General features: G+C 51.5%; 1 protein-coding gene and 1 long non-coding RNA gene across 3 annotated transcripts; one reads left to right on the forward strand and one right to left on the reverse strand.

The window, feature by feature from the left end:
* The first annotated feature begins 941 nt into the window (after nucleotides 1–941).
* LOC114860197 (mucolipin-1-like) lies at nucleotides 942–7,275 on the forward strand. The gene is made up of 13 exons (XM_029158612.3): nucleotides 942–1,084; nucleotides 1,994–2,220; nucleotides 2,291–2,452; nucleotides 2,654–2,810; nucleotides 2,926–2,995; nucleotides 3,067–3,163; nucleotides 3,232–3,331; nucleotides 4,168–4,274; nucleotides 4,372–4,521; nucleotides 4,592–4,693; nucleotides 4,760–4,882; nucleotides 5,879–6,085; nucleotides 6,218–7,275. The coding sequence occupies exons 1-13, from the start codon at nucleotides 1,039–1,041 to the stop codon at nucleotides 6,350–6,352; spliced, it is 1,683 nt and encodes a 560-aa protein (XP_029014445.1). The 5' UTR covers nucleotides 942–1,038; the 3' UTR covers nucleotides 6,353–7,275.
* A 3,922-nt stretch (nucleotides 7,276–11,197) lies between these two features.
* On the reverse strand, nucleotides 11,198–12,574 carry LOC129604457 (uncharacterized). Of its 2 annotated transcripts, none has more exons than XR_008695352.1 (2): nucleotides 11,973–12,574; nucleotides 11,198–11,883 (listed from the first exon to the last, which is right to left on the reverse strand). It is a non-coding gene; the product is annotated as an uncharacterized LOC129604457 (long non-coding RNA). The 2 variants fall into 2 exon arrangements; XR_008695353.1 differs by having other exon boundaries at nucleotides 11,951–12,574.
* Nucleotides 12,575–16,356: the final 3,782 nt, after the last annotated feature.

Consider the following 16,356-nt stretch of genomic DNA (forward strand, 5'->3'; position numbering starts at 1 on the left):
AGCCATGTGTCACTTAGTACATGTCATACATCAGCTGTGTACACTATGACAGAGGTGAAAGTTCCTATGGGGTCATGACCTCAGCTCATTGTTTGATCCCTGTGCTTGTTATTGTGTTTATTAACCTTAAATAAAACGGTTAAAGAAAGGTTAGCTCCAGCCTTGACCCAGACAGCGACTAGTATTCAAAAATACTATTACTTCTCAGAACTGAAGCGGAACTGACTGGATGAACGTAACGCTCTCGTTAGTCACACGATGCCCACGTGATAATCACGGAGCTGTGATCTCATTGGTTTAAAAAAAGAATAGGTCGCGCGTGGCTTCCTGTTGGTCGCTTACCTGAGTCGATGTGGTCGCCATGTTGGTTCGGTGTCTCCACCTTCTGCACGAGCTTTGTTCACGCCCGTGTGTTGATGACGTAATTCAAGCGTTTATTTTTAGACACTCGCCTGTGGACGATCAGTGACATGTGGCCGCTCAGCTCGTGCTTTATTCAGGTTATAGTAAACAAGTAACTGCGCAGTGAAACACTTCAAGCTACTTGATGATTTTTAAACACTCGCTAAATATTTTACTATCTCTGGCCTGTGTAATGTGGTTCTTACAGTTTAATAATTATATTCATTGTATATATTTTCTACACTTATAGTTAATGGAATCTGGCGTGATTTATTCTACATGACTTAGAAGTTAAGAAAGGAGAAAGTAGTTTTTGTCATTTATTCCATCATTGATTTTATTATTTATGTAGAACATTTATCTCTAAGTGTCACCAAGTTTGTGTTGAGCGTTATTTTTTCATCTTTCTGCTAAAAGAACAGAAGTAACGCCACTTCCGCGTGGACCGAGCTCTAGGAGGACGTCGGCAGTGACGTAGCGTGGACCGGATGTGACGTTTGCGTGTTTATATATGTGAGTGTTTACCTGCGCGTCAACCACACACTGCGGCACCGTGAAGAACCATTATGGCACCGCTCGCTGCTCCGCGTGCGCGCCGATGATGATGATGACGATGGTGTGGGATGAGGCGGCATCATGGCATCTTCAGGCTACCGGAGCATCCAGGACGCAGGCGTCACAGGTCGGTCCGTGGGTCCGGGGGGGGGGTCGGGGGTCGGGTTCTGTCTGCCGCAGAGCGAAGCTATGCCCTCAGTCCGACACACAAAAGGTCGCATTTTGTGAAAAGGAGCAAGTGACCGTTTTACACACGGCCCTTCGTTTGGGTCTAGAACGCCAGCTGGTGACGTCACCAGGAGAAGGAGCAGAAACCCAGAGGATCACTGGAGCTTTAAATCCAGTTCAGTCTGTAGTGAATGATCGTTTATTGACAAACTTAGAAAACTCAGCACTTCAGAAATGGAGGTGAGACAGAGCCAGGTCAGAACCAGAACCAGGAGCAGAGACAGAAGCAGAAGCAGAAGCTACTCCATCTTTTACTGGTCTGAGGCTGAGCTGGATCAACGTAAATAACGCCTAAATGACGTGGCTCGTTTCTGACCTCTGATGACCCAGACGTCCGACACTTATGTTCAAGTAATCCTGGAATTAATCAGGTTTGAGGATTCCTATAAAAAGTACTGAGATAGTTTTTCATCATGAGTGCCACAGTTGATCTTCAGTTCAGAGTCAGATTCCTCTCTGTGTTGGGACAGAATGCGGAGTCCGGGTCCGTGCAGTCGGGTCCGTGTAGTCGGGCCCCTGCAGTCGGGCCCCTGCAGTCGGGCCCCTGCAGTCGGGTCCCTGCAGTCGGGCCCCTGCAGTCGGGCCCCTGCAGTCGGGCCCCTGCAGTCGGGTCCCTGCAGTCGGGCCCCTGCAGTCGGGCCCCTGCAGTCGGGTCCCTGCAGTCGGGCCCCTGCAGTCGGGCCCCTGCAGTCGGGCCCCTGCAGTCGGGCCCCTGCAGTCGGGCCCCTGCAGTCGGGCCCCTGCAGTCGGGCCCCTGCAGTCGGGGCACGGAGCCACGCAGTCATTTCCCCTCCGTTTGCTTCCACAGAGAACGACCGACTGCTCTCCTCCGTGACCCACTATGGATCCCAGGACCTCCTTGGCAGTGGGGGTCCTTCCGACTTCCAGCAGCAGGAGGAGAAGGAGGAGGAGGAGGCCCTGCGGAGGAAACTCAAGTACTTCTTCATGAGCCCCTGTGACAAGTATCATGCGAAGGGGCGGAAGCCATTCAAACTGGGCCTGCAGCTGCTGAAGATCATCATAGTGACGGTGCAGGTGGGTCCGGATCAGAACAGGGTCCGTGACCCGTCCCCCCGGTCCTGACTGTCCAACCCTCTCTGTGCAGTTGGTGCTGTTTGGCCTCAGCAACCAGATGGTGGTGACCTTCAAGGAGGAGAACACGGCGGCGTTCAAGCACCTTTTCCTTAAAGGTTACCATGACGACGCCCGGCAGGCGCTGCACACGCAGGCGGAGCTGTACGACCACATCCAGTTTGCCCTAGAGCAGGTCCGCTCCGTAACAGCTCAGTTGTGGCAACATGATTTCTAGACATAACGTTTCCTGCTTCTCAGAACAGTTTGGAACGGTTTGTGCTGAAGCGGCTGAAGCTGCAGGTGTCGGTGCGTTTGTTGCCACAACGCGTGTGGCCGCGTGTGGGCAGGGCCAGAACCCGGTGCTGACCCGGCCTCTCTCTGTCCTCTGCTCCAGTACCTGGCTCTGCCTCGGACCTCGCTGGGCCGCTACGCCTACGTGCTCGGCGCCGGCGTCAACGGCAGCGCGCTCTCGCTCTGCCAGAGGTTCTACAGGAAGGGCATCATCGACCCGGTCAACGACACCTTCGACATCGACCCGTACGTGGCCACAGGTAGGCGCCGCTCGCTCGGTACCGCCGCCGCGCCGGCCGACCCGGCCGACCCGGTTCTGGTTGGCGTTTGGGAAGGACCACTTGAATGATTCATTTGTTCCCACTGTTTTTCCAGACTGCGTCGGACTGAACCCGACTGCTGCAGGAGACGGGTCCTTCCAGAACCTGACCATCCAGTTTGACAAGTGAGTGTGAGACGCGTGGAGGAGACGCTGCTCCTCTGCTCCCTTCACTCGCTGTCATTTCTTTCCTCCAGGCTCATTAACGTGACCATTGACTTCCAGCTGAAGGCCATCAACATTCAGACCATCATCAACAACGAAATCCCCGACTGCTACACCTTCGCCATCACGGTAAGTGGGCGGCGCCGGCGCGTTGATGCTCAGCGGCTGCGTGTTGACCACTGGTCGTGTCCTGACAGATCCTCATGGACAACAGAGCTCACAGCGGCCAAGTGAAGGTCAGCCTCAACAACCAGGCTTCCATCAAGGAGTGTAAGGACCCCAACGTGTCCGGACACGGTGAGCGGACGCACGGGACCGCACGCCAGCTCCTCCTCCACCGCCTCCTTTTCCTCCCGCCCTTCTCACCTTCCTCCTCCTCCTCCTCTTTGTCCTTCTCTTCTTGTCCTTCTCCTCTTCCTCGTTCTTCCATTCTCCTCCTCCTCCTCCTCCTCCTCCTCTTCTCATCCTCCTCATCCTCGTCCTCCTCGTTCTTCCATTCTCCTCCTCCTCCTCCTTCTCCTCCTTCTCTTCTCATCCTCCTCCTCCTTCTCCTTCTCTTCTCATCCTCCTCATCCTCGTCCTTCTCTTCTCATCCTCATCCTCGTCCTCCTCGTTCTTCCATTCTCCTCCTCCTCTTCCTCGTTCTTCCATTCTCCTCCTCCTCATCCTCCTCCTCGTCCTTCTCTTCTCATCCTCCTCCTCCTCCTTGTCCTCCTCCTCGTTCTTCCATTCTCCTCCTCCTCCTTCTCTTCTTATCCTCCTCTTCCTCGTCTTTCTCTTCTCATCCTCCTCTTCCTCGTCTTTCTCTTCTCATCCTCCTACTCCTCGTCGTTCTCTTCTCATCCTCCTCCTCGTCCTTCTCTTCTCATCCTCCTTGTTCTTTCATTCTCCTCCTCCTCCTCCTCCTTGTCCTCCTCTTTGTCCTTCTCTTCTTGTCCTTCTCCTCTTCCTCGTTCTTCCATTCTCCTCCTCATAAGGGAGTTTTGTGTTGTGTGTTTCAAGATTTTCTTGTTCTGAACTTCTGACTGAGAGTGAATGAATTGATATTTTTTGTTATATTTTGGTGTGAGTTAAGCGTCCCTGTTAAAGGTCAAAGGTCCCCCCCCCCCCCCCCCCCCCCCTTGTCCTGCCAGCGGACAGCTATGCTCGGGAGTGCTTTGACGTGCTGGTGGCCGTCGTCTGCCTGCTGTCTCTGCTGCTGTGTGGCCGCTCCATCCTCAGAGGCGTCGTCCTGCAACACGTAAGACGGCGCCAGTCCAAACAGAACCTGGGCCGGCCGTGGTTCCGGGAGTCGTGGCCTGTTCTGTCTTCTAACGCTGTCATTTCTGCTCCTGTAGGAGTATGTGGAGTTCTTCAAACACAGACTGGGCCGCTGCGTGAGCTGGGGAGACCGAACCGAGTTCATCAACGGGTGGTACATCCTGCTGATCGTCAGCGATGCCTTCACCATCATCGGCAGCTTCATCAAGATCGGGATCGAGTCCAAGGTAGCATGTGGACCGGCGCTGGTACGCGGTGTGAGCGATGCCCGTTGACCTGCTCACTGTGGCCTTGCAGAACCTGTCCTCGTATGATGTGTGCAGCATCCTGCTGGGAACCTCCACCCTGCTGGTGTGGGTCGGGGTCATCCGCTACCTCAGCTTCTTTCAGAAATACAACGTAGGTGAGCAATAAACGCCAGGAACGTGCCGTGCCGCTGTCGCTCACTGCTTCCTCCTCCTCCAGATCCTAATCGTGACTCTCAGAGCAGCGTTTCCCAACGTCATCCGCTTCAGCTGCTGCGCCGCTGCCATTTATCTGGGATACTGCTTCTGTGGGTGGATCGTGCTGGGACCCTACCACACCAAGGTACGGTACACACACTCCACCCACTCATGTGACCGGCTCCAACGCCGGTTCTGACGCTAGCTCTGACTCCAACTCCAGTACTGACGCTGACTCCTACACCAGATCTGACTCTGACACTGGCTCGGATGCCAGTTCTGACACCCGCTCTGAGTCCGATGCCGGCTCCGGTGCCGGTTCTGACGCTAGCTCCCTGTGTGCCAGTTTAGCTCCCTGTCCATGGTGTCCAAGTCCTGAAGATATATTCCTGACGTTCTGACTCCATTTCTGGGTTCTGGCTCTGACACCGACTTCAACACCGGTTCTGACTCTGACGCCAGCTTCAATGCCGGTTCTAACTCCGGCTCTGACATTAACTTTGATGCCGGTTCTGGCGCCATCTCTGACTCTGACGGTTGCTCAGACTCTGGCTCTGGTTCTAACTGGCACCAGCTTTAAATGTGACACCAGTTCTGACTCCGGGTCTGATATTAAATCCGGGTCTGACTCTGACACTGGCTTTGATGCTGGTTCTGGCGCCGTCTCTGAATCTTGACGGTTGCTCAGACGCTGGCTATGACACTGACTCCGACACCACTTCTGACTCTGACGGCAGCGTCAATGCCGTTTCTAACTCCGGCTCTGACATTGATCCTGACACCGGTTCTGACTCTGACACCAATTTTGATTTCGGCTCTGACACTGACTCTAATGCCAGCTCTGACTCTGACGCCGGCTCTAACGCCGGTTCTGACACTAGCCCTGACTCCATCTCTGGGTTCTGACTCTGCTCAGCTCTGACACTGACTCCAACATCGGGTGTGACTCTGACACTGGCTTTGATGCTGGTTCTGGCGCCGTCTCTGACTCTGACGGTTGCTCAGACACTGGTTCTGACGCTGGTTCTAACTCTGACGGCAGCTTCAATGCTGGTTCTAACTTCGACTCTGACATTAACTCCAACACGGGGTCTGACTCTGACGTTGGCGTTGATGCCGGTTCCGGCTCCCTGTGTACCAGTTTCGCTCCCTGTCCATGGTGTCCGAGTGCCTGTTCTCTCTGATCAACGGCGACGACATGTTCGTGACGTTTGCTGAGATGGAGCGGAGCGGAGCGCTGGTGTGGATCTTCAGCCAGATCTACCTGTACACCTTCATCTCCCTCTTCATCTACATGGTGCTGTCCCTCTTCATCGCCCTCATCACCGGCGCCTACGACGCCATCATGGTGAGTCCTCGCATCTGTGGAGGCTTTCTGAGTGAAGGGCAGCAGGTGGAGCTTCGATGGAGGCGCCTCCTGCTGCTCCTCGCTCCGTCCACACATCGGCTGGATGATCTGAGCTCCGTGCTTTCCCCACAGGCCCAGACACACGAGCAGGTCCGCGTCTCCGACGTGCACGCATTCATAGCGCAGTGCACGGACACGCCCAGCTCCGGCAAGTTCCGCGGGCCCGAGGGCTCGTCCTGCTCCTTCCTCTGCTGCTGTGAATGGTGAGGAGGAGGGCGCTGTCCCGGAACCAGCCCACAACCTGCCATATGAATCCCTTATGGTCTCTGCCCCAGATGTCACTGGGCCGTGATGATCAGCATAAGGCCAGTAAACATCCTCTGCCCTGAAACTGCTCCATCACACGCTGCCAGCGATCCACTATGTGCAGGCCACCATCAGTACAAGCAGCAGGTTTACTATAAGTTGGGTCTGAACAGAACTGCAGGGAGCGGAATCCTCCTCCAAATGAGTTTTAGCAGTTTAATGGTCAGTTGTGTAAATATTAAACGATCAATACATGAATATTTATTTTACAGGTGGCATTAGAACCAGTCGTTGTGGAGGCAGAGGATTCATTACATCATAAACTGTCTGTTTAGACATTTTATATTTAAACACAAATGCTCCTGCGCGTCTTTGTATTTACTCACTACAGCCTCGCTAGAATACGGTGAAACGGATTCATCAGCATCATCACTAAAACCTTGTTTCTAATAGTTACTGTGTTTTGTCGTTGTGGGAAAAGTAAAAGGTGAATAGTGAATTTATTTTATTTATGTAACTGAGGGCATCTCTACAAACCAGCCGTGAGGTCATGTGACGGGAGCCGTGAGGTCATGTGACGGGAGCGCTTGCTGAGCGTTAGCTAATTACTTCTGGTGTTGACTTACAGCTTCTGTGCAGCTTCCTTTGATCTCACTCCCACCGACCACTGCGTATTTTCTCTCCTGACACGTGTCAGGCCAGTGTCTGGAAGTTGGTTTTATTTGATTTGTTTTTATGTATTTATGTGCTATTTAATTGTTTTACCTCATTGATTGAAGGGACTTTCTTTGTCTGTTGGTTCACTTGTAGGTTTTTAGCCTTATTTGTGCTGAATGTTTTCTGTAGATCTGCCGCCATCTCAATAAAAGTAGTTATCATCGAAATGGTCTGGATAAATTTGTGTGCACGTCCTAGAGCTGGACGAGCACAACAAAGGCAGCAGGAGGTTGAAAAGGAACAGTAACTCCTCCAGCGGCGTCTCTGCAGCCTCACTGGTCCAGCTGGGCATCTCCATGCGAGTGGAGGACCCGCGGTCCGCATGCTGAGCAGCTCCGTGGGTCCCACTGCTGCCTGGAGGTTCAGGTCCTGACTGTGCCAGTGCCTTTGTGTGGCCGGCTGCGACAAACAATGGGATAAATGACAGGGGAACCGAGCGCAGTGCAGCCCTGCCCCTTCCTGTCTCCGCCACCGCCTGCGTGAAAACATCACCTTCCTCCCTTTGTTGCGCCTGGTTGACGGTGCCAATCCGTCCGTCAGCTTCTTGTGTGGAAAGAACACCTGCAGCAACAGCGTGAAACGGTCTGAGCTCCGGAAATCTAACGGGATGTATGGAAGAGGCAAAAGAAATCAGGTGCATTCCACCATGCAGGTAGACACAACGACAGACAGGCAGACAGAATGACAGACAGGTAGACAGACAGGCAGGCTGACAGGTAGGTAGAATGATACACAGGCAGACAGAATGACAGACAGGTAAACAGACAGGCAGGCTGACAGGTAGGCAGAATGACACACAGGCAGACAGAATGACAGACAGGTAAACAGACAGGCAGGCAGACAGGTAGGCAGAATGACACACAGGCAGACAAAATGACAGACAGAATGACAGACAGGTAGACAGACAGGCAGACAGGTAGGCAGAATGACACACAGGCAGACAGAATGACAGACAGGTAGACAGACAGAATGGCAGACAGACAGGCAGGCAGACAGAATAACAGGTAGACAGACAGGCAGGCAGACAGGTAGGCAGACAGAATAACAGGTAGACAGACAGGCAGGCAGACAGGTAGGCAGAATGACACACAGGCAGACAGAATGACAGACAGGCAGACAGGTAGACAGACAGAATGGCAGGCAGGCAGACAGAATAACAGGTAGACAGACAGGCAGGCAGACAGGTAGGCAGAATGACACACAGGCAGACAGAATGACAGACAAAATGACAGACAGGTAGACAGACAGGCAGGCTGACAGGTAGACAGAATGACACACAGGCAGACAGAATGACAGACAGGCAGACGGGTAGACAGACAGAATGGCAGGCAGGCAGACAGAATAACAGGTAGACAGACAGGCAGGCAGACGGGTAGACAGAATGACACACAGGCAGACAGAATGACAGACAGGCAGACGGGTAGACAGACAAAATGACAGACAGAATGACAGACAGGTAGACAGACAGGCAGGCAGACAGGTAGGCAGAATGACACACAGGCAGACAGAATGACAGACAAAATGACAGACAGGTAGACAGACAGGCAGGCTGACAGGTAGACAGAATGACACACAGGCAGACAGAATGACAGACAGGCAGACGGGTAGACAGACAAAATGACAGACAGAATGACAGACAGGTAGACAGACAGGCAGGCAGACAGGTAGGCAGAATGACACACAGGCAGACAGAATGACAGACAGGTAGACAGACAGAATGGCAGGCAGGTAAACAGACAGGCAGGCAGACAGGTAGGCAGAATGACACACAGGCAGACAAAATGACAGACAGAATGACAGACAGGTAGACAGACAGGCAGACAGGTAGGCAGAATGGCACACAGGCAGACAGAATGACAGACAGGCAGACAGAATGACAGACAGGTAGACAGACAGGCAGACAGACAGGTAGGCAGAATGACACACAGGCAGACAGAATGGCAGGCAGGCAGACAGAGAGGCAGGCAGACAGAATAACAGGTAGACAGACAGGCAGGCAGACAGGTAGGCAGAATGACACACAGGCAGACAAAATGACAGACAGGCAGACAGAATGACAGACAGGTAGACAGACAGGCAGGCTGACAGGTAGGCAGAATGACACACAGGCAGACAGAATGACAGACAGGCAGACAGGTAGACAGACAGAATGGCAGGCAGGCAGACAGACAGGCAGGCAGACAGAATAACAGGTAGACAGACAGACAGGCAGGCAGACAGAATGACAGACAGGCAGACAAAATGACAGACAGGCAGACAGAATGACAGACAGACACACAGGCAGGCAGACAGAATGACAGACAGACAGGCAAAATCACAGACAGGCAGGTAGGCAAAATGACACACAGGCAGACAGACAGGTAGACAGACAGGCAGGCAGACAGAATGACAGACAGGCAGTCAGGTAGACAGACAGACAGGCAGGCAGACAGAATGACTGGTAGACAGACAGGCAGAATCACAGACAGGCAGACAGAATGACAGACAGGCAGACAGACAAAATGGCAGGTAGACAGGCAGGCAGGCCGACAGACAGACAGAATGACAGACAGGCAGTCAGACAGACAGGCAGGCAGGCAGACAGAATGAGAGACAGACAGGCAGGCATACAGAATGACAGACAGACAGGCAGGCTTTATGAACTGGACAGACAGACAGACAGACAGCGGCGCGCCCACCCAGACTGCCTCAGATGAAAGGCTCCCTTCTGCTGAAGAGCACAAAACAACGGGCGATTCTGCAGCTGAGTACATTCTGTAGCTGCTTCAACACAATGAGCAGGTTGATCAAACTGTGCAGTTTAACACTGGCAGCAGATTATATTAATGAGAACAAGACATTTTAAATCACATCTACATAATCCTCGTTTTAAATTCACCAGTCAACAGGTCTGAGATCCTGAATTCCTGATGCAACAGTCACAATGAAGCAGACAATGCAGATGCGTCTGTGTGTGTGTGTGTGTGTGTGTGTGTGTGTGTGTGTGTGTGTGTGTGTGTGTGTGTGTGCAGTCGCGCATGCAATAGAAAGAAAAGAGATTTGAAGAGCAGAGAAAGGGGTTGCAGGGGCCAAAGAGGGAGGGCAGCGCACAACCCGTTGCAACTGGGCGAACAGAGTGGGTGACTTGTGAGAGGTGACATCATCCTTCATTTGAATAATCCCCCACCCCGGAGGCTATTGGCGGCTCCCCTGCTATTCGCTATTCAGCCCTTTCAGCTTCAGCGTGGCGCGCTGTCATAGGGAATGATGCCTTCAAGGACATAAAGGAATCGCCTGCTCCAACCTGTCCTGATTTTGTGTCACTGTCAGATGTAGACTGACTACGGAGGATGAAACAAATCAGGTTGCTCCTCACTAGAACACACCATCATAAGCTACGTTTTCTGAATAAACATAATAAATACACATTACTTGAAACGTAATTATATAACGTAAATTAGGAAAATAAGGGGTTATATTATCCCTGTAAGGCTGTGAGGTTCTTTTAAACATGCACATAACAAATCACTGTGTTGAACAGGCTAATTTACTGGCCATCCAGCTAGTAGCTTAGCTTGGCTTTGCTTGGTTTAGCTGTGCTGCAATTATTATTATTATTATTAATAAATAATAATTACTTATTATTATTATTATTATTATTATTATTATTATTATTATTATTATTATTATTATTATTATTATTATTATTATTATTATTATTATCGTTATTATTATTGCTGTTGTTGTTGTTATTATATCCTAGTTAGAGCCTGTATAATATTCTCTAAATTTCTAAATAGTTTTAATATTTCTCAAGATATACTAATACTTTCACTGTCATGTCATGTTAGCTTTATTCTAACTAGCAGCTAATGATTACACAGCCAATAATTTTCATTCTTTTAAAGTGATGATAAGAAATAGAATAGAAAATTGTCCCGCAATGAGAACAGTACAGTCCTCCTTCACCCATGCACTCTCACATTCACACACTGATGCCAGCAGCCACCATGCATGCAGGCGCTCGCTTGAAACACCAGGAGCAACTTGGGTTCAGTCACCCCATAAATTTAGTATGTATAGTATATACAGAAATAAGATAAGATAAGATGAGATAAATTACGACTTTATTAATCCCACAATGTGTGTTTTCAGCAGCAGTATGACAGTTTACAGGACAAGAGAAAAGGGAAAATAACAGTAATAACTGTGTAACAAGAAATACAGAAAAAGGCATCAATACAGAATAGTAGGTTTACTGAAATACAGAAACAGAAGAGAAATCAAAACGGGATAACCTCCATAGGTATCTATAAATTAATAAGAAATTGTACAGTGTATGGAAGGTGGTAAAATGACAAATACAATATATTCATTACTAGTTATTTTACTCACTAGCATTAGCATTTATTATAACTTTTATAAGACATGAAATATTCTGTGATGATCTTTTAAGTAACGGCTCTGGATGAGTCGCAATGGAGAGATTTCCAGCAGCCCGTGAAGGCAGCGGACCCCCCCCCCCATCCATCCCCTCACCGGGCTCTCACCGCGCGCGTGTCTCCTCCTTTCTTCCTTCCAGGGAACGCGCACCGCATCACTGAGACCGAGCGACGGAGCTTCACACTTTCTTGTCTGTCGGCTCGACTCGACCTGCTCCTCTCTGCCGTCTTTCTCCACCCTCCCGGTTTTCGTGACTTTGTCCGCTCGTCCCTTGGCCGGAGCTCGAGCCGGGGCGCACTCACTGACGCTGGGCGTAGCTGGACGGGACCGTGCTCGCTCCCCGCTGCTGCGCTCTGGTAAGAGACATTGTTTAGCCAAGCTAGCGCGCTAGCGTCCGTTAGTAGCCGTTTGGCTAATTACCGCTAATTAATGTAGCTCATACACGACTGCTCGGACGTCGGGTCTCGTCTGTTCGCGCCGCTCGGTGACTTGTGGGTGTCGCCGTTAACGGCGCAGCGAGGAGGTTCTTTTGCCTCTTTGTGTGTGGAACGAGCTAAAAGCATCAGATGTTCGACATCGAGTCCGCTGGTTCTGTGTGCTGCCGCTTCACGGGCTTTGGGCGGTGGCGGTGGCGGGTGCGTGTCTGGAGGAGCTCAGACCTGTTAGCGTTCAGGCTTATTTAAAGGCGTGTTTTCCTGTTGGCGTGGCCGATCCGTCTCCCTCTCACTCCCTCAACTTATTTCCTCCCTCCCTCCCTCCCTCCTCCATCCTCCTCCATCGGGGATGCCCATTGTTCTGATGGGCGCCGCACATGCAGCTCTGCTGTGGAGCAGACGGACGAAGCCGAGGCTCTGCGTTGGTCGCGTGGTGGACGTGTCCTTTCCTCACCTTGGAGGGAGCAGGTCGTCTGGACGTGAACTGCCAGACTCTGCTCATAATCAGATGTGATTAATGTCTCCCCCTGATCAAAAGTGATCAGCTATTGTGATGTGAGAGCTGAAGCTGAAGAGGCCCAGTCGCTGCTGCTTCACTGACTCTTTATTCGCGGTGAGTGAGTGCAATGAGACAGATTATACTCCCCTCTGTAGAACAATGGGAGGAGAAGCGCCAACAGCATTTAATAAACTGCAAAGATGCGAGCTCTGCTCTGTCCCCTGAGGTGTCGCAGACAGCCACATCAACTGTGTCGGGCAGTAGAGTGTGGCCATGGACCGGGAGGCATTGATGTCATCCTGAGTAAATGGCGCCCAGGGTGACTAAGGCGGCCACTTCTCAGGCTTGGAGACGCTCCAAGCGAAGGCAGAGGTGGCTCCGAGAGGCTCCGAGAGGCTCCGAGAGGCTCCGGCGGCCGGGCGGGCGGGCGGCCCCTCCTCCGCCTGCACGGAGGAGAGAACGGCTGACTCACAGCGTTGGTGGATGAGGCAGGCAAATGGAGGACACGCAGGCAGGCTAATGCAATCATGTGAAATTAAATTTGGCAGCCATTTAAAAAACAAACTGGGTTTTATGAAGTTAATGAAGATGGGTTGAAAAGCTTATCAGATGGTGGCTTGTGTGTTTGTGTGGGAACAAATGAAGACGATGTCTGAGAGGAGTAGAAAACGGTGCTGGTTCAAAGTTGGGAGAGCTGGAGAGTTCTTGCACCTCCCAGTAAAAAACAGATGGTCAATGTGACAAACAGGAAACTGATCAGCATCAATCTATCATCTAATCATTGAAAGAAACACGCTGAAAATAAATGTTTAGTTAAAATGTGGGTTTTTTTGTCCACTATTTGTTTAAATTTAATACAAAGACGCCATCGGAAGGAAATCTGTAGAAACCCAACAAGCCCATTAAGCAGCACCAGGATGGAGTGGAGAGAAAACTGGCTTCAATGGAAGAACTGGGGCGAGCAGCCATCTGCCTTGACTGGTTGGAGTGAAACTTTACACTTTAGAATGTTTGGTCAAAGGGATGATGATGATGATGATGATAAAGGCCTTAAACCCAGCGGCTCCTGCCCTGCAGGACTAGTTCAAAATACCACATGGATTTTTGTATTTAGGGACAATTTACATGCTAATAACCGGTGCTGCCCCCGCTGGCCTCATGACTGCAGAGAGGCGAGGTGGTTGCCGCGGTAACAGACCCTCTGCCATGGGAGCGTGCGGCTCCCCCTCCAGCTCTGGACCTCTCATTGGGACCAGGCTGGGCCTCTGGTCATCATGGGCTGTTGTTCAGCCTGAACCCGTGACCCATGCACTTCATGGCATCATTAGGACTCAACAGCCTCGTTTTCTGGATCGCGTCCTGTTTTAATCCACGGCAACAGCAGCTTCAGTGTTTCCTGCTTCGAGATTGTCAGTGAACAGAAACTGAGTTGACTGAATTTCCCTTTGTTTTCTGAGGAAGCTGTCTGGGAGATAAACTTTGCTGTGTCCGTGTCCCAGCTGTCAGCCGGCAGTTGGCTGGGTGCTTTTGAAGCAGTATTCGCCAGCAGCTGCAGTAATTTGCTGTATTTGAGCGCTCTGAATTCTTCGGGTGGGAGGATGCTTCAGGAACCTGCTTCACCCTGTGAATGCTACCTGTCTACGGCAAAGTCTTGTTCCTTTGTGCCCTGAGGCCGATGAGGCCGATGAGGCCGAGGGGGGACCATTCACTTCCTGTAACGCTCCAGGCCCAGCTAGAGGGAATCGAGTGAGGCCTGCAGCTGCTTCAGCGTTTACAGGGCTGCAGTGAATGTGTCTGAGCCGCTGAGCTGCTTGCTTCATGCTCTCAGTCACATCCTCTGCTGGTTGTGTTTACAAGCCGTGGTATTTAACTTCTTAGGTGGGCGGCTGCTCGGCCGGCTCCCGCTGTGTTTGTGTCAGACAGATTCTTTCACCACGCTCGGCTGCGAGGCCCTGTCCGATGGCGTCGGGCTCTATGAGCGACTGTCCCGCTGCTTCCTCACCATCTCCCCGTGTGTTTACTTTTGTTCTTAATATGGTCCCAGGAGTTCCTGGCAGGTTCTAAGTGGATGTGGTGGGGGCCAGATTCCAGGTAGCTGGTTACATTCCGGTTGGTTCCATCCGGTAAGGGGTCAGATTCCACCTGGGGCACGTCCCGTTCCACGTCACACAGGAGGCCGTAATCCTCTTAACAGACACAGGTGTTCCACTTGCAGAATCTCCACAGAGCTGTGGTGCCTGCTGGGCGCGTCTCTGCCACCCTGTCCAGATGCCTGGGTTTGGCCCTGTCCCTCTCTCTGTATCTGCTCATGTCATTGATCCAAGCCACCAGCTGGTCCTGGACCGGCCTGGTCTCATTTACCCCCAGAGAGGAGCTGGTTTGTGGGCAGACGGCCCATTATGGAGATGGCCCAGCAGCTCTTCAAGTTACAAATTAGCCTGAGAGTCTCTGTAGGGCTCTCTGCCTGTGTGTCTGCTGGTGTTGCTGTTTTCTTGCTGTCCCCACCTCAGACTCGTTTCACCCCCCACATCCATTGCTCTCTGCTAAGCCTTTGTCACGACTTTCTTTCCCGTCTCCCAGGGGGGAGGACTAACAGCATCAGAGGAACCTGGCTCCTAATGCACTTCCCCTGTCTGTTCTGGCCATCTGTGGAGCTGCCAGCCCAGCTCTACACTTTCTCCTGTTGATCGATATCAGCGCCGTGGAGCTGTGTGCTCCCTGCTGGTCGGCCCTGCAGGCAGTGGAGCTCAGCCAGGCTGCAGCCGGGCCCTCGCCGGCCTCGGTTCGTCATTGTTCTGGTGCTGATGGACTCTCCAGCCTCCCTGCTGTATTGTCTGACATGTGGGACATGCTAAAGCCTCTGTTAGAGCTGTGTTGGCTTCTCTGTGTTGGCTTTTCTCTGCCTGTATCTGTGTCTGTGTACTGTTTTAGGACAGTTGACACCGATTGTCTAAGATTAGCATCTCTCTTTGTCCAGGGTTAACGAGCTCTGTCATGTGTTAATCTGCCCGTCCCCAGGGGGCTGAGCTTCTCCGGGCCTGGATGCGCCATGGGAAGGAGTGTTCACACAATGTGCCGACCTGAACAGTCCCTCTCATTTTGTGCTGATTAGTTTTTTACAGCATTAAACCCGTCTGTATTCAGCTAATCCTGTAATTTGCATTGTTTTCACTTGAGGACATTTTAAACTCTTTGTGTGAAGCTCTAAATAGTCCTTAGGATTAGTGCCAGCCTTTCTGGTCACATGTTGCGGTGATCCAGGTGCTTGTCACACAACCGGCTGCTCTCTCTCACGCACCTGCAGTAGACAGGACAGAAACAGGCGAGTTGCTTCCTCTGGGCCGGGCCTCCGTTCTGAACCTCTCTGCAGCTCATTGACGGGTCTGTACGGTGCCGTGGAGGAGACTCCTAGCAGTCAGCAGGAAGAGGTGGGTCGACGTAGCTCCAGTACCTGTGTTGTTACAGTAGGTCGGTTATGGTCTGAATGAACTTGTGCACGTAAAACAACACACGTCTATGAGTCATGTGTTAACAATACAAGAAATGATATGTGAATGAACATTTTAGAGGTTTGCAGCATATGTTGAGTGTGTTGGATGCAGCCTTAGTCACCGCGTGAGTCAGCGACTGCCCAAGTTTCCACCTCTGATTGTTGAGGATCAGTAGCTGCTGACTGCAGAGGTTCTGTTTTGACCCCCTAGCATTAGTAGCAGTTGAAACATCATTCAGAGGCCATTAGTAAATTAGTTTGTTTAATTTAATGTAATATTGCTTTGAAACCTGAATTGCTGAGCTCTAAGCCCAGCATCAAAACGAGCTGAGGAAGGCTGAGTGGGCAGCAGCAAAGCAGCGTCACCGTGCAGAGAGCCTGCGCTGAACGTTAGCCCCAGCGC

The sequence above is a fragment of the Betta splendens genome, chromosome 8 (genome assembly GCF_900634795.4).
Source record: "Betta splendens chromosome 8, fBetSpl5.4, whole genome shotgun sequence".
NCBI classification, from domain to species: Eukaryota; Metazoa; Chordata; class Actinopteri; order Anabantiformes; family Osphronemidae; genus Betta; species Betta splendens.